At 35.4% G+C, this 18,294-nt stretch overlaps 1 protein-coding gene across 1 annotated transcript; it reads right to left on the bottom strand.

The window, feature by feature from the left end:
• Nucleotides 1–575: 575 nt before the first annotated feature.
• On the bottom strand, nt 576–4,968 carry LOC137819862 (putative disease resistance RPP13-like protein 1). Its single transcript, XM_068623766.1, has one exon. The coding sequence runs from the start codon at nt 4,751–4,753 to the stop codon at nt 782–784; it is 3,972 nt and encodes a 1,323-aa protein (XP_068479867.1). The 5' UTR covers nt 4,754–4,968; the 3' UTR covers nt 576–781.
• Nucleotides 4,969–18,294: the final 13,326 nt, after the last annotated feature.

The following is an 18,294-nucleotide window of genomic DNA, read 5'->3' as shown; positions in this document are numbered from 1 at the left end:
TATACAATTATGAGGCACTGTATTAGGCATAAAAACCAGTCCTGATACAAAACTTGACAGGAAGGGATTTTACTTTTGATCCACGTTCATACTTTCAATTGGACCATTTAATATGGAATATTTCTTCAGCATATACCTTCCCATCCTTAAAATTAACTCTATTCCTATTGTCTCATAGACTCCAAATGATTGTTATCCATCTCCCTTCCACACCATATTTTCCTTTGATCTTAGTTGAGAAAGGTTAAATTGTTGGAAATGGTTCATTGGCTTATTATGAAGGACAAGTTGGATTTCAACCTAACTAAAACATATATTCCAGATTTTGAACGCAATCTTACAGCTGAAAAATAAGTGTTGAATAGTTTTCTCATTACCATTGTTTAAGGGGCATACCGTGCTACTTAGTTGTATCCCCTCCTAGTAAACCAATAAACTTAGTTACAGTTTGAGTTAAATTGACATATCACTTGTTTATGTCTCATTTTCTATATCTATTTCAAACACCTTGTCACTATATGTTTAACTTAATTTTCAATTAATATATAAGGTTGAAAAGAAGGTTTGAGAAGAAGTAGGTTGAAGTCAGATGTTTATAGAAACTCGTCAATGTTGTTCTGGTTGAAAAGAAAAAGTAGAGGAAGAAGAATTACAGGATGACAAAGAAAGTTTATATGAGCCATCACACTACCACCAAACAGGAAAGTTAGTTGACACACATTCTAAAAAAAACAAATATTAGTAACCGAGCATTCATCAATATTCAAAACAAACAACATCACTAAGATATAAACAGGGCTTCAATGTGAGCAATCTTTTCCCAGTCTTCACCTCCTTTCTGGCAACGCAGTTTCAGCAAAGGACATTGCCTTATTTCAAGAATTGAAATTGATTTGGGAATACCCTCCTCCGGTAAGCGTTGGAGGTTGGGGCAGTTCTTAAGAGACAATGTTTGAAGGGATGAGAGTGGACAGAGACCCTTGTAGTACAATTTTTCTAGATTTGGACAACCACGGATGGTTAGGGAAGTAAGAGAGGGTGGAAGCAAACCTTCATCAGGAAAACATTCTGCATCCAGTTCTGCAATGTACAAGCTTTCCAATGAAGAACTGTCTCTAAAAGCTTTTTTCAGTGAGCCAACAAGTCTAGAGCAATTAATGATTGTCAGATGCTTCAGATTTGATGGCAAACCTCTGTCAGGGAACGACTCAAGTCTTGGACAATCATATATGTTTAGCGTCATGAGACTGTTGTAGTCCAGTTTCTCTAGATTTGGACAATCAGAGATGGTTAGAGAAGAAAGAGAGAGTGGAAGCAAACCTTCATCTGGAAAAGATTTTGCATCCACCTTTTCAATCCACAAGCTTTCTAGAGAAGGATTATCTCCCAAAGCTCCTTTCAGTGAGCCAACAAGTATAGAGCAACTCTTGAGTGTCATGTGAAATAGATTTGATGGCAAACCATCGTCAGGGAACGACTCAAGTCTTGGACAGTCTTCTATGCATAGCCACTTAAGAGATGGAGGCAACATATGCATGTTTCCAGTTAATGATTCAAAATTAGGACACTCTTTGATTGTCAAATGCTCTAGATTTGATGGCAAACCTCCTTCAAGGAATGACTCAAATCGTGGACAATCTTCTATGGACAGCTTCGTGAGAGATGGAAGCAACATATGCATTTTCGCAGGCAATGATTCAAATTTAGGGCACTCTTTGATTGTCAGATCCTGGAGATGATTATGAGCATGATCTTGTGAAACCATCTGCAGATCACAAAGCCCGCTGAGAATAAGCATCCTAAGTCTTGGGAATAAATCCAGTGGAAAGGTTCTTAGAGAGACAGAGTCATTTCTGATTGACTTCAGTGGAGAATTAATGTGCAAGTATTCAAGAGAAGTGCAGAATATGATGTGCCCAACCATTTCCACAAATGATGTTTCCATGTTGTGCCAACCAGTTGTGTGCCTTTTCATTGTACCCGAGTCCAACTGCAGCTTTCCACACTCTTCTAGACGTAATTCTATAGCACTCACAATCAAAGCTTCTAGTTTCTCGCAGTGAAAGACTTCTAGTTCTTTTAAAGCAACAAACTCTGGCAGCTGTCCTTTCAGCTCTGGACAATTTGTTATGGAAAGATGTCTTAGACGTGGAAAAACACCTGTCACGGCTTGGCAGTTCCACTTTTCCCATTGACTCATATTGGAGAAATACAATGTTTCAAGGGATTTAAAGGAAGAAGAGTTGTTCCCATGAAAATCAGCATCAATACTCACTATCTCATCAAACCCTGAAATCTCCAGCTTCTTCAGAAATGGCAAAAGACCAAGGGGAGGAAAACGTTGGCAAGATTTACATTTGCGCAACACTAAGGACACCAGATTTGGTAATGAATTATCGAGTAACCAATTTGGAAATTGTTTACCGACATAGTTCCATATTGATAACTTTTTCAAGTGTTTGGAAGGTCGTAGATTCTCAATTACATCCCCAGCTTTTGTTGAATCTACAGAGGTGTTGCCGGTAATATTCCATTCTAATTGTAGCTCCAGAAGATGTGGTTTGTTCTTCAAATCTGCTTCTAATGCATAAGAGGGATTCTCAATATTCTGCAGCTCGTGAATTCTTAGACTTCCATGAAGATTCAGTTCTCGTAATTGCTGAATACTGAACTCCTTACTTTTCTCAACGTAAAAGGAACTCATCAATACTTGGAGATTCTTCAACTTTCCCAAATGTATTGGCATAATTTTCACTCCAGTGTTCATAAATTCAAGGCGTCGCAAATTGTCGAGTTGATGCAAATATGAGGGAAGCTCCTTTAATCTTCGACAATAGTTCAGCTTCAATATTTGTAACATGCAGAGTAAACTTATCGAGTGAGGTAGTTTTTCTATGTCAGTGTAAGAAAGATCTAATGAACGGAGATGCTTAAGATTTCCTACAGATTGAGGCACCACTTTAAGGTTACTACAACGAGACAAAGACAATACGCGTATGAACTTAAATTTGGAGAACAAGTCATCTATCGACATCTTACAATACCAACGGAAACAAAAAGGATTATTCATTCTCCTATCAGTTCGCATAAATGTATGCAACTTTTGAGTATCAATCAAACTTCCAAACCCATCAAAATATTTAACAGTAGTGGTTGGAAATGAAAAATGACGGCTTGTCTTGGGTATACCTTTTGGTTCATCAACTCCTAACCTGATGCAGATGTCCTCACTCACGTATTTTGCCAAATCATTTAGAAGGTCATGCATCATAAAACACTTTTTCTCTTCATTGTCGGATTGTTGAAAGAAGGACCACGATAACAAATCATAGAAATACTGTTCTCCAACTTCTTTAGGACTCTTTTTTTGTAACGGGCTTTGTAGAAAATTTTCAGCCATCCACAGTTGAATTAAACACTCCTTGTCAAATTCATAACCTTTGGGAAATAAGGCACAAAAAGAAAAACATTTCTTGAGATGAGAAGGAAGGTGGAGATAACTCAATCTTAAAGCAGGGAGTATATCACTTTCATCTTCTGAAAAATCCCATATCTCACTTTTCATAATGCTTTCCCATTCCCAAAAGGATGATTTATTGTGTAATAGACTTCCCATTGTTTTTAAGGCTAGAGGAAGCCCATTACATTTTTCAACTATCTTCTTACCAATCTCTATAAACTCTGGATGTGGTTGAGTATTATCACTTTGGAATGCATGTTTTGCGAACAAGTCCCAGCAATAATCTTCCCTTAATACCTGAAGGAGGTGTTTTTCTGATCGCATGGTAACAGCAACCTTCTCACTACGTGTAGTGACAAGAATCCTACTGCCTTGGCCTCCGAAAATTAGAGGCTTCTGCACATCTTCCCATTTAGATTGTCTTTCGTTCCAAACGTCATCCAAAACGAGAAGAAATTTCTTCCCCGTAAAGTTTTCTCTCAGTCTTCTCTGAACCACTTCCTGCTGTATACAGTGATCAGTTGAACCAGTAATTGTGTCAAGAATTACTTTTGATACATTGAGAACATCAAATTCCTGTGGAACACTGATCCAAACTTTAATATCAAATTTAGCTTCAATCCTTGGGTCATTGAATACATGTTGGGCAAGTGAGGTCTTGCCCAAGCCACCCATGCCCACAATAGATAGTATAGATAGGTTGTTGCGAGTGTCGGATGTTAGCCAGTTAAACACAAAGTCTTTGTCATCATCTCTGCCATAAATTACACTTTCATTTGGCAAAGATGTATATGTTAATTTACTACTCGAGCCTGATCCTGATCCAACCCCAACACAACTAACCTTTTTCAAACCTAGAAAATCGCTTTGGGTTGCAAGATCTTCTAGGTCCTCAATGACTTGTTTCATTCTGTATTCAATTTCTTTTTCAAAGAAAGTGATAAAAGAAGATTTGAGGGAATTCCACACCTTGTTAGTAGCACTCTGAGACTGATCAGCTTCCACTTGGGTTTTGGAGAGTTCATAATATATTTCATACAAGAGATCTTCTGCATCAAACACAATATCTTTGGCCCGGAGAAGCCAATCTCTCACACGTGGATCTGTGAACTGCTTTTGTTCTGCATCAAAAGCCACAACATCAATGGCTAGGAGCTTCATCTTCAAGTGACTGAGTTGCTTCTTATTGTGTTTTCTTGCACCGAATATGTGGACAAGACGGGAAGCCAAAGTGTCAATAGTCCTCTCGACGAAAGTAGAAATAAGAGCACCGGTAACCATTTCTAGTGCCATGGTAAGAATAGAAAAGGGAGTGGATGAATGAAACTCACTAATTTGAAGTGAAGCTTACACCTTTGATTGGGTGCAGTGCAATGGAAACAATAGTAATAAGCTAATTTTTGAATGATGGGGTTGAGTTAAGGTTCGTGAACATTTTTTCCTTGATGGCTCGTCAACAAGTAATAAGTATTGAGTCTTTCCACGGCTCTGTCATTTACAAGCTGTACTGAATTGGCATGAATGAATGAGTGGTTATGATATAGTCAAAACCTTTGTTATATTACGTACAAGAGTGCAAAATGAATCACATGGATCCTTATCCTCTTCGATTGAATGGGGTCCATGGAAGAACAAGATAATTAAGAAGAGACTAATTCATAATTACAGAGATAACTAAGAGAGTACTGTGTTATTTAAGTTAAAATTTGTGTCACGTCCTTTTTGTTACATGTAATTATCATGATATGTCACTAAATAATGAAAAACAAAATAACTTACAAAAAAGAAAAGAAAACTTACAAAAAAAGAAAATAGCTGTATATTAATACAAAATAACGCTGTGAGAGAACTAAGAAAGTACTGTGTTAGTTAAGTTAAAACTTGTGTCACATAATATGAAATGTTGAAGAATGATATACATTAAATCCTTTTTGTTGCATGTAATTACCATGATATGTCACTAAATAATGAAAAACAAAACAACTGTAAACATAAAATAAAAGGTTTTAGGGAGTTCTAAGATCATTTCATACTTAATAAATCAACATTAATAGTTAAAACCAATTTTAAAAAAAATATACTGAAAATAGAAATTAATATTATGTTAAGAAAATGAATTATTTAGGAAAAGGTAATAGATAAGCTGACATCAAATAAAATCGAGGGTGCTAACGAATAGTTTGTTTTCAATCTTTTAAGGCTAATTATACAAAAATATTGAACAAAGAGTGAAATTAAAAAATAAAAAAAATTGGTGGTCAACACTGCCTTTAGTAAAGGTGGAAGGATGCAAAAGTTATTTTAGTTAAATTGTTTATAATATAATGTAATCAGAATGTAAAATATCTGAAAAGTGATTTTATGTTATGTTAAATTATATTCATTTCTAAATTGGTCTAGGAAATTTCAACCTTATTTTTAACACAATTAAGCAAGTGGAGGCAGTGACAAGTGAGAGAAAGAAAACATTTGTGTTACAATTCTAACATCTTCCTGTTAGTAATTATGCAAGGGAATGAAGAGATGTGAAATATAAAGATTGAGAGACACTTAAGATAAAACAGAAAACATGGTTTGAATTTTTCTATCTAATTTTCAAATGATTATTTAGAGGTATGAGATACGTCGGTAATTAATTTTTTTTTCATGATTCTACAATTTATTGTCAATCATGTTAGATGAATATAAGGCTCAAATCCCGGCAAAAACTCAATAGATATAATGACAAATGTTTGGTAAAAATTTTAGACCAAAATATCCAAGGAGTAAGGCATTGTAAGCCCCAGACCCAGAGTGAACAAAACTAGTTTTGATAGAGGATAACCTTGGTTTGCACAAAATTTTAGAAAAAATTCTCCCAAAATAGTTTTTTTCTTGAAATATCACATAAGAATCTCGACTGAATTTGGGACAAAACGTCACAAATTTCAGGTCAAACGGATGAGCATTCAACTAGGAATAAAATCAAACAGTTTACCACACAAACGAACATTCCTTTCAGCTCTAGCAGTGATGAATGAAAAATTTATTGCCAATCTTGTGGGACGAATTTGGGCTCAAATATCAGGTAAAACTCAATAGACACAATGACGAATGTTTGGTAAAAATTTCAGCTCAAAATACCCAAGGAGTAAGGCATAGTAAGTCCCAGACCTAGTGAACAAAACTGGTTTTTCGAAAACAAAACGGTTTGGCTTTACTACCCCGTATCTTCTTTTTGTGATTTTTTATGGACGTTTCTCCTTACCTGGGTGCAAACAACATATGAAAATACTTGTGTGCATTTTTCAGAGCAATACGGACCTAGAAAAAAATTGCAAAAAGTAGGGCGAAATTTCACAACTTTGGGTAGAAGATAAATGGCCTTGGTTTCCACAAAATTTCAGAAAAATTCTCCCAAAATTCCTGAAATTCCACGTAAGAATCTCGACTGAATTTAGGAGAAACCGCAACAAATTTCAGGTCAAACGAATGAGTTTTCACCTAGAAAAAAATCAAACAGTTTCACACACAAACGAACCTTCCTTTTAGCACTGGCAGTGATGAATAAAAAATTTATTTTACAATCTTATGAGATGAATCTGGGGCTCAAATTTCAGCCAAAACTCAATAGACACAATGACCCATGTCTGGTAGAAATTTGAGGCCACAATACCCAACGAGTAAGGCGTAGTAAGTCTCAGACCTAGAGCGAACAAAAATGGTTTTCCGAAAACAAAACGTCTTGGTTTTTCTACCTCGTATCTTCTTTTTGTGATTTTTTTATGGATGTGCCTCCTTACCTGGGTGCAAACAACATATGAAAGTACTTGTGTGCATTTTTTTAAGGAAATACGGACCAAGAAAAAAATTGCAAAATGTAAGGCAGAATTTCACAAGTTTTAGTAAAGGATACCCTTGCTTTGCACAAAATTTTTGAAAAATTCTCCAGAAATAGTTTTTTTCCTAAAATTACACGTTAGAATCTCGATTGAATTTGGAACAAAACGCAACAAATTTTAGGTCAAACGGATGAGTATTCACGTAGGAAAAAAATCAAACAGTTTCAAACACAAAAGAACCTTCCTTTCAACCTTGGCAGTGATGAATAAAAAATTTATTTTCAATCTTGTGGGACGAATTTGGGGCTCAAATCTCAGCCAAAACTCAATAGACAAAATGAAAAATGTCTGGTAAAAATTTCATACGAAAATACCTAAGGAGTAAGGCGTAGTAAGTCCCAGACCGAGAGTGAACAAAACTGGTTTTTCAGAAACAAAACATCCTGGCTTTTCTACCCTGTATCTTCTTTTTGTGATTTGTTTATAAACATGCCTCCTTACCTGGATGCAAATAACATATGAAAGTACTTGTGTAAATTTTTCAGCGCAATACGGACCTAGAAAAAAATTGTTGAAACTAGGGCGAAATTTCACAAGCCTTGGTTTGCACAAAATTTCTGAAAAATTCTCCCGAAATAGTTTTTTTTTCTTATGAAATTCCAAGTAAGAATCTCGATTGAATTTGGGACAAAGCGCGACAAATTTCAGGCAAAACGGATGAGTATTCACATAGGAAAGAAATCAAACAGTTTCACACACAAACGAACCATCCATTCAACCCTCGCAGTGATGATTAAAAAATTTATTGCCAATCTTATGAGACAAATCTAGGGCTCAAATCTCAACCAAAATTCAATACACAAAATGACGAATGTCTGGGTAAAATTTCAGGCCAAAATACACAAGGAGTAAGGCGTAATAAGTCACAGATCGAGAGTGAACAAAACTGGTTTTACGAAAACAAAACGTTCTGGTTTTTCTAGCCCGTATCTTCTTTTTGTGGTTCCTATATGGACGTGCCTCCTTTCCTGGGTGCTAAAAACGAATGAAAGTACTTGTGTGATTTTTTTTCAGTGCAATACAAACCCATAAATTTTTTTTTTGCAGAAAGTAAGGTCGAATTTCTCAAGTTTTCGTAGAGAAATAGTCTTTGGTTTGCACAAAATTTCTGAAAAATTCTCCCGAAATAGTTTTTTCCTGAAATTCCACGTAAGAATCTTAACTAAATATGGGACAAAACGTGACAAATTTCAGGTCAAACGAATGAGTATTCGGCTATGAAAAAAATCAAACAGTTTCACACAAAAATGAACCTTCCTTATAGACATGACATTGATGAATAAAAAATTTATTGCCAATTTTTTGGGACGAATCTGGGGTTAAAATGTCAGCCAAAACTCAATAGACACCATGACGAATGTCTGGTAAAAATTTCAGACCAAAATACCCAAGGAGTAAGGTGTAGTAAGTCCCAGATCGAGAGTGAACAAAACTGGTTTTTCGAAAAGAAAAAGTCCTGGATTTTCTACCCCGTATGTTCTTTTTCTGATTTGTTGATGGACGTGCCTCTTTACCTGGGTGCAAACAACATATTAAAGTACCTGTGTGAATTTTTCTATGCAATATGGGCTAAATTTTTTTTTGCATAAAGTAGGGCTGAATTTCACAAGTTTTGGTAAAGGATAACCTTGGTTTGCACAAAATTTTTGAAAAATTGTCCGCAAATAGTTTTTTATTGAAACTCCACGTAAGAATATTGACTGAATTTGGGACAAAACTCGACAAATTTCAAGTTAAACGGATGAGTATAAACCGATGAAAAAAATCAAACAGTTTCACAGACAAACGAACCTTCCTTTAAGCTCTGGGAGTGATTAATAAAACATTTATGGTCAATCTTGTGGGACGAATCTGGGACAGAAATCTCAGCCAAAACTCAATAGCCACAGTAACAAATGTGAGGTAAAAATTTCAGATCAAAACACCCAAGGAGTAAGGTCTAGAAAGTCCCAGACCGAGAGTGAACAAAACTGGTTTTCTGAAAACAAAATGTCCTACCTTTTCTTTCCCGTATCTCCTTTTTGTGATTCGTTAATGGACATGCCTCCTTACCTGGGTGCAAACAACATATGAAAGTACTTGTGTGATTTTTTTCAGTGCAATCCCGACACAGAATAAAACTTGCATAAAGTACGGCGAAATTTCAAGTTTTGGTAGAGGATAGCCTTGGTTTACACGAAAATTTCTAAAAAATTCTCGTGAAATAATTTTTTCCTAAAATTGCACATAAGAATCTCCACTGAATTCGGGATAAAAACCGACAAATTTCAAGTCAAACAGATGAGTATTCTTCACCCACGAAAAAATCAAACAGTTTCACACACAAACGAACCTTCCTTCAGCCCTGGCAATGATCAATAAGAAATTTATTGTGAATCTTGTAGGAAGAATCTGGGGCTCAAATCTAAGGCAAAACAAATTAGACACAGTCAAGAACGTCTAGTAAAAATTTCAGACCAAAACACTCAAGCAATAAGGCATAGTAAGTCCCAGATAGAGAGTGAACAAAACTGGTTTTCCAAAAACAAAACGTCCTGGCTTTTCTTCCCCGTATCTCCTTTTTGAGATTCGTTTATGGACGTGCCTCCTTACCTGGGTGCAAACAACATATGAAAGTACTTGTGTGAATTTTTTCAGTCCAATACGTACTTAGAATTAAAATTTCAGAAAGTAGGGCGAAATTTCAAAGTTTTGGTAGAATGGACACAATCAAGAACAAAGTTTTGCACGAAAATTTCTACAAAATAGTTTTTTCCTGAAATTCCACGTAAGAATCACCATTGAATTCAGGGCAAAACTTGACAAATTTCAGGTCAAACGGATGAGTATTCACCAACGAAAAAAATCAAACAGTTTCACACACAAGCGAACCTACCTTACAACACTGGCAGTGATCAATAAAAACTTTTTTGCCAATCTTGTAGTATGAATCTGGGGCTCAAATCTCAGGAAAAACATAATAGACACAGTCAAGAACGTCTGGAAAAAATTCAGACCAAAACACCAAAGGAATAAGGCGTAGTAAATCCGAGACCGAGAGTGAACAAAACTAGTTTTCCAAAAACAAAACATCCTGACTTTCTTCCCCGTATCTCCTTTTTGTGATTCGTTTATGAACGTGCCGCATTACCTCGGTGCAAACAACATATGAAAATACTTGTGTGAAATTTTTCAGCGCAATACGGACGCAGAATAAAAATTTCAGAAAGTAAGGAGAAATTTCAAAAGTTTTGGTAGAGGATAGCCTTGGTTTACACGAAAATTTCTGAAAAATTATTGTGAAATAATTTTTTCTTGAAATTCCACGTAAGAATCTCCACTAATTCGGGACAAAACACGACAAATTTCAGGTCAAACGGATGAGTATTTACCCACGAAAAAAATGAAACAGTTTCACACACAAACGAACCTTCCTTTCAGCCCTTCAAGTTATCAATAAAAAATTTATTGTCAATCTTGTGGGACGAAACTGGGGCTCAAATCTCAGCCAAACCACAATAGACACAGTCAAGAACGTCTGGTAAAAATTTCAGAGCAAAACACCCAAGGAGTAAGGCGTAGTAAGTCCCAGATCGAGAGTGAACAAAACTGGTTTTCCAAAAACAAAACGTCCTGGCTTTTCTTCCCCGTATCTCCTTTTTATGATTCGTTTATGGACGTGCCTCCTTCCCTCAGTGCAAACAACATATCAAAGTACTTGTGTGAATTTTTTCAGCGCATTACGGACACAGAATAAAAATGCATAAAGTAATGCGAAATTTCACAATTTTGGTAAAGGATAGCCTTGGTTTGCGCAAAAATTTCTAAAAAATTCTCCCGAAAAAGTTTTTTCCTGAAAATTCACGTAAGAATCTCAACTGAATTTAAGACAAAACGCGATAAATTTCAGGCAAAACGGATGAGTATTCACCCACGAAAAAAATTAAAAAGTTTCACACACAAACGAACTTTCCTTTCAGCCCTGGCAGTGATCAATAAAAAAATTATTGTCACTCTTGTGGGATGATTATGGGACTCAAATCTCAGCCAAAACACAATACACACAGTGAAAAACATCTGATAAAAATTTCATACTAAAACACCCAAGGACTAAGGCGTAGTAAGTCCTAGACCGAGAGTGAACAAAACTTGTTTTCAAAAAACAAAACGTCCTGGCTTTTATTCTCCGTATCTCCTTTTTGTCATTCGTTTATGAATGTACCTCCTTACCTCGGTGCAAACTGTTGAATCAAGTGGTGTTCAAGTTTGTAAGAATCCAAATCCTTTGAAGGATGTTGAAGCCTCTGCTTTGCTTGATGTTGTTGTGTTGGTTTATCTTAGTTATGGGTAGTTTATATGTTGTAATCCACCCTTTGATTAAATCTAAAGTATTAGCATTCTCAATCTTTGTGAAAGTAAAATGTTTTCAAACTAAGTTAAAACAACTGATTGTTTTATCGAAACAACCGATTGTTTATACTTAGGTGTTTAGAGGAAAAGATTGAAAACTGTTTTTAAATGGTTGAACCGTTAAGTACTAAAACAACCGATTCATTCGAGGAAACAACCGATTGTTTGTTTGGGACCATAACAGAAAAATTGTTTTCTGTTTGACTGAGCTTTAAATGATTTAACTGCTTACGCTCCAGTCATTAAATGCTTTGACCAATCTTTTAATGCAATTTAAAAGTTTGTTAAGATTTGATAACAAACTACATCTTTGAATATATTCATAAAAATAGATTTGAGATTTAAGAATCTTTTACAAGTTGTTTTTCTAAGAGAGTTTTTCAAAGAGCTGAGATTGCTAAGAGTTTGTGATTGATCAAAGTGTATGGAATAGGATTCTACTTGTATTGATTTCATATTATCTTTTGTAACAAGTGTAATCCTTGTACTCTGTTGAACAAACATTTGTTTGTGTTTGTTGAGATTGGCTGTGTGTTCTTGAGGGGATCAAGATCAGCAATCTTAGTGTTGGTGTGTTGACCAAGGAGAGTGTGTTTCTTGAGGTGTTCAAGGTCATTCTCTTGGTTGTTGTGTAAGTGATCAAGGTGTGATTGCTTAGTGGATTTCCTCAGGGTTTCTGAGAAGACTGGATGTAGCTCTGGTTTGGAGTGAACCAGTATAAACAACTGTGTACAATCTCTCTATCTCTAACTCTTTAAATTCAGTTTATTTTGTTGTTTACTGGTATAAACAACCAATTGTTTCCACGAAACAACCGATTGTTTTTCTGGTACTACAGCTTTTGCTTGCTGTTTTCGCTAACTGAATTTCTGAATCAATTGTTTCCTGAGATAAATTCATTCTAATTTTGAAAAGTTTGCGAAAACCCTCTTTAAACAATTCACCCCTCCTCTAGTTTAAAGCTATCTTTTCTTACACAAACAACATATGAAATTACTTGTGTGAATTTTTTTCAGCTCAATACGGATGCAAAATAAATAATTTAGAAAGTCGAGCGAAATTTCACAAGTTTTGGTAGAGGATAGCCTTGCTTTGGGGGGAAATTTCTAAATATTTCTCCTGAAATAGATTTTTCCTGAAATTCCACGTAAGAATCTCCAATAAATTCGGGACAAAACGCGATAAATTTCAAGTCAAACGGATGAGTATTCACCCATGAAAAAAATCAAACAGTTTCACACACAAACGAACCTTCCTTTAAGCCCTGGCAGTGATCAATAAAAAAATTACTGCCAATCTTGTGGAATGAATCTGAGGCTCAAGTCTCAGCCAAAAATCAATAGACATAGTGTCGAACGTCGGGTAAAATATTCATAACAAAACTAGGTTTCCGAAAACAAAACGTCCTGGCTTTTTTTCCCCGTATCTCCTTTTTGTGATTCGTTTATGGGCGTGCCTCCTAACCTAGATGCAAACAACATATGAAAGTTCTTGTGTGAATTTTTTTTAATGCATTACGGACGCAGAATAAAAATGCATAAAGTAAGGTGACATTCCACAAGTTTTGGTAGAGGATAGCCTTGGTTTGCGCGAAAATTTCTAAAAACATTTCCCGAAGTTGTTTTTTCCTCAAATTCCATGTAACAATCTCCACTAAATTTGGGACAACACACAAGAAATTTCAGGTCAAACGGATGAGTATTCACCAACGAAAAAAATCAAACAGTTTCACACACAAACAAACCTTCCTTTCAACTCTGGCAGTGATCAATACAAAATATATTGCCAATCTTGTAGGATGAATCTGGGGCTCAAATCTCAACCAAAATATAATAGACACATTCAAGAACGTATGGTAAAAATTTCATAGCAAAAGACCCAAGGAGTAAGGTGTAGTAAATTACAGACTGAGAGTGAACAAAACTGTTTTGGCTTTTCTTCCCCGTATCTCCTTTTTGTGATTTGTTTATGGACGTGCCTCCTTACATGGGTGCTAACTACATATGAAAGTACTTTTATTAATTTTTTCACCACAATACGGACACATAATAAAAATTGTAGAAAGTAGGGCGAAATTTCACAAGTTTTGGTATAGGATAGCTTTGGTTTACACGAAAATTTCTGAAAAATTCTCGTGAAATAACTTTTTACTGAAATTTCACGTAAAAATCTCCACTGAATTCGGGACAAAAAGTGACAACATATGTAAATACTTTAGTTAATTTTTTCAACAAAATACGGATGCAAAATAAAAATTGCATAAAGTAGGGCGAAATTTCACTAGTTTTGCTAGAGGTTAGCCTTGGATTGCGCGAAAATTTCTAAAAAACTCTCCCAAAATTGTTTTTTCCTGAAATTCCAAGTAAGAATCTGCACTGAATTCGGGACAAAACGCGACCAATTTCAGGTTAAACGGATGAGTATTCACCCACTAAAAAAATTGAATAGTTTCACACACAAACGAACCTTCCTTTCAGTCCTGGCAATGATCAATAAACAATTTATTGCGAATCTGGTGGGACGAATCTAGGGCTCAAATCTCAACCAAAACACAATAGACATAGTGAAGAATGTCTGGTAAAAATTTCAGACCAAAACAACCAAGGAGTAAGGCGTAGTCAGTCCCAGACCGAGAGTTAACAAAACTGGTTTTCAAAAAACAAATTGTCCTAGATTTTCTCCCTCGTATCTCCTTTTCGTGAATCGTTTATGAACGTGCCTCCTTACTTGGTGCAAATAACATATGAAAATACTTATATGAATTTTTTCAGCGCATTACGTATGCAAAATAAAAATTCAAAAAGTAGGGCGAAATTTCACCTCGCCTTGGTTTGCACAAAATTTTTTACAAAATTCATCCAAAATAGTTTTTTCCAAAAATTCCAAGTAAGAGTCTCCACTGGATTCGGGACAAAAGGCGACAAATTTCATGTCAACGGATGATTCTTCACCCACGAAAAAAATCAAACAGTTTCACACACAAACGAACCTTTCTTTCACCCCTGGCAGTGATCAATAAAAAATTTATTCCCAATCTTGTGTGACGAATCTGGGGCTCAAATCTCAGCCAAGACTCAATAGACATAATGACGAACATCTAGTAAAATATTCATAGCAAAACATCCAAGGAGTAAGGCGTAGTAAGTCCCAAACCGAGAGTGAACAAAACTAGTTTTCCGAAAACTAAATGTCCTGGATTTCCTTCCCCGTATCTCCTTTTTGTGATTCGTTTTTGAAAGTGCCTCCTTCCCTAGGTGCAAACAACATATGAAAGTACTTGTGTGAATTTTTTCAGTGCAATACATACACAGAATAAATAATGCAGAAAGTAGGGCGAAATTTCACAAGTTTTGGTGGACGATAGCCTTTGTTTGCGCGAAAATTTCTAAAAAATTCTCCCGAAACATTTTTTTTCCTGAAATTCCATGTAAGAATCTCCACTGACTTCGAGACAAAACACGACAAATTTAAGGTCAAACGGATGAGTATTCACCTTAAAAAAATCTAACAGTTTAACACACAAATGAACCTAACGTTTTAGCCCTGAAAATGATCAAGAAAAAATTAATTGTCAATCTTGTGGGACGAATCTGGGCCTGAAATCTCAGCCAAAACTCAATAGACACAGTGACGAACGTTTGATAAAATATTCATAGCAAAACACCCAAGGAGTAAGGCGTAGTCAATCCTAGAACGTGAGTGAACAAAACTGCTTTTGCGAAAACAAAACGTCCTAGCTTTTCTTCCCCATATCTTCTTTTTGTAATTCGTTTATAGACGTGCTTCCTTACCTGGGTGCAAAAGACATATGAAAGTATGTGTGGGAATTTTTTTTCAGCGCAATACGGACGCAGAATAAAAATTGTCGAAAGTAGGGCGAAATTTCACAAAGTTTGGTAAATGATAGCTTGGTTTGCGCAAAATTTTTTAAAAAGTTCTCCCGAAATAGTTTTTTCCTGAAATTCCACGTAAGAATCTCCACTGAAATTGGGGAAAAACGCGACAAATTTCAGGTCAAACGGATGAGTATTCTCCCACGAAAAAAATCAAACAGTTTCACATAAAAATGAACCTTCCTTTTAGCCCTGGTAGTGATCAAGAAAAAATTTATTGCCAATCTTGTGGGATGAATCTGGGGTTGAAATCTCAACCAAAACTCAATAGACACAGTGACGAACGGTTGGCAAAAAATTCAGACCAAAACACTCAAGGAGTAAGGCGTTATAAGTTCAAGACCGAGAGTGAACAAAACTGGTTTTCTGAAAACAAAACGTCCTGGCTTTTCATCCCCGTATCTCCTTTTTGTGATTCTTTTATGGACGTGCCTCTTACCTGGATGCAAACAGCATATGAAAGTACTTGTGTGAAATTTTTCAGCGCAATACGGACGCAAAATAAAAATTCTAGAAAGTAGGGTGAAATTTCACAATTTTTAATACAGGATAGCCTTGGTATTCGCAAAAAATTCTGAAAAGTTCTCTCGAAATAGTTTTTTCCTGAGACTACACATAAGAATCTCCACTGAATTCGAAACAAAACGCGACAAATTTCAGGTCAAACGAATGAGTATTGACCCACGAAAAAAATCTAACAGTTTCACACACAAACGAACCTTCTTTTCAGCCCTGGAAGTGATTAAGAACAAATTTATTGTCAATCTTCTGGGACGAATCTGGGGCTCAAATGTCAGGACAAACTCAATAGACACAGTGACGAAATGTTGGTAAAAGTTTCAGACCAAAACACCAAAGGTGTAAGGCGTAGTAAGTTCTAGACCGAGAGTGAACAAAACTGGTTTTCCGAAACAAAACGTTCTGGCTTTTCTTCCCCGTATCTCCTTTTTGTGATTCATTTATGGACGTGTCTCCTTACTTGAGTGCAAATAACATATGAAAGTACTTGTGTGGATTTTTTTCAGCGCAATACGGACACCAAATAAAAATTGCAGAAAGTAGTGCGAAATTTCACAAGTTTTAGTAAAGGATAGCCTTGGTTTGCACGAAAATTTTTGAAAAATTCTTCCGAAATAGTTTTTTTTCTGAAACTGCACGTAAGAATCTCCATTGAATTCGGGACAAAACGTGATAAATTTCAGGTCAAACGGATGAGTATTGACCCATGAAAATAATCTAGCAATTTCATACACAAACGAACCTTCCTTTCAGCTCTGGCAGTGATCAAGAAAAAATTTATTGTCAATCTTGTGGGACGAATCTGGCGCTCAAATCTCAGCCAAAAACTCAATAGACATAGTGTCAAACGGTTGGTAAAAAATTAAGACCAAAACATTAAAGGAGTAAGGCATAGTAAGTCCCAAACCGAGAGTAAACAAAACTGGTTTTCCGAAAACAAAATGTATTGGGTCTTCTTCCCCGTACCTTATTTTTGCGATTCGTGTATGGACGTGCCTCCTTACATGGGTCCAAACAACATATGAAAGTACTTGTGTGAATTTTTTCAGCGCAATACGGACGCACAATAAAAATTGCAGAAAGTAGGGCGAAATTTCCCAACTTTTGGTAGATGATAGCCTTGGTTTGCGCAAAATATTCTGAAAATTTCTCTCAAAATAGTTTTTTCTTGAAATTCCACATAAGAATCTCCTCTGACTTCCAAACAAAACGCAACAAATTTCAGGTCAAACAGATGAGTATTCACCCACGAAAAAAATCTAACAGTTTTACACACAAACGAACCTTCCTTTCAGACCTGACAATGATTAAGAAAAAATTTATTTCCAATTTATTGCAGCAATTTTGAGATTTCACAAGTGGTAACCAAAGCTGGGATATTCTATGCTTTGTTTTAATTGTAAAAGAAGCAAGTAAGCCTATACTGTTTTTTTAGCTTTATTTTTTGTTATGTTGATTGGGTGTTCTGGTTTTTGAATGTAATACAACAATTGGTATTTTAGCTAGGTACACCACCAATAGTTTTGTTGGGTCTATTTATTTTATAAGGTTTGTCACACTCCTAAAGTGTTCCCTTCAATTTAATTTATTCTTCACTGATAATGTATAGTCATGATGATGGCTTTGCATGCACAGTGTTGGTAGTGGGGAATAGGTCAGATATACATATTGTTGCACCAAATTACAATGATTTTTATGTCTAGTACAAAGTTATGAATTTGGTGTATCTAGTTTTGAGTATTTGTTTCTTTCAATTATATTGATTTTTATTGGAGTTTTATATAGGAATTTTGTGAAATACTTCATGTAGCTTTTTAATAAATAAGGATTTAAGTATCCTTAAATATTTTTATTTATTAAGACATGTTATTGATTATTTATACAATTATATTTTGGTAGTTACAATATTTATTTTGTTTGAATTAGATTTAATTAGCATATATTTATGTATTTTTTGCAACTTGAAGGCAATGAAGACTATGAAGACAATCTTCAAGAAGAATGAACTTATTGATATGTAGTAAAGAAACAATACATTATGTTTTTTCACTAAGTTTGTAGTTTTAATTTTGAAGACTTAATCGTTATCATTATACTTTAAGACAATTTTTTTGATTATGTAGTTTGAACACATCTATTGACATATGTGAGA

The sequence above is a fragment of the Phaseolus vulgaris genome, chromosome 11, assembly GCF_000499845.2.
Source record: "Phaseolus vulgaris cultivar G19833 chromosome 11, P. vulgaris v2.0, whole genome shotgun sequence".
Classification (NCBI taxonomy): domain Eukaryota; kingdom Viridiplantae; phylum Streptophyta; class Magnoliopsida; order Fabales; family Fabaceae; genus Phaseolus; species Phaseolus vulgaris.
This window is presented reverse-complemented; position numbering and strand designations above follow the sequence as displayed.

Excerpts from the sequence above, each read along its gene's own strand:
- LOC137819862 (XM_068623766.1), bottom strand. The coding sequence starts at position 4,753 with ATGGCACTAGAAATGGTTACCGGTGCTCTTATTTCTACTTTCGTCGAG.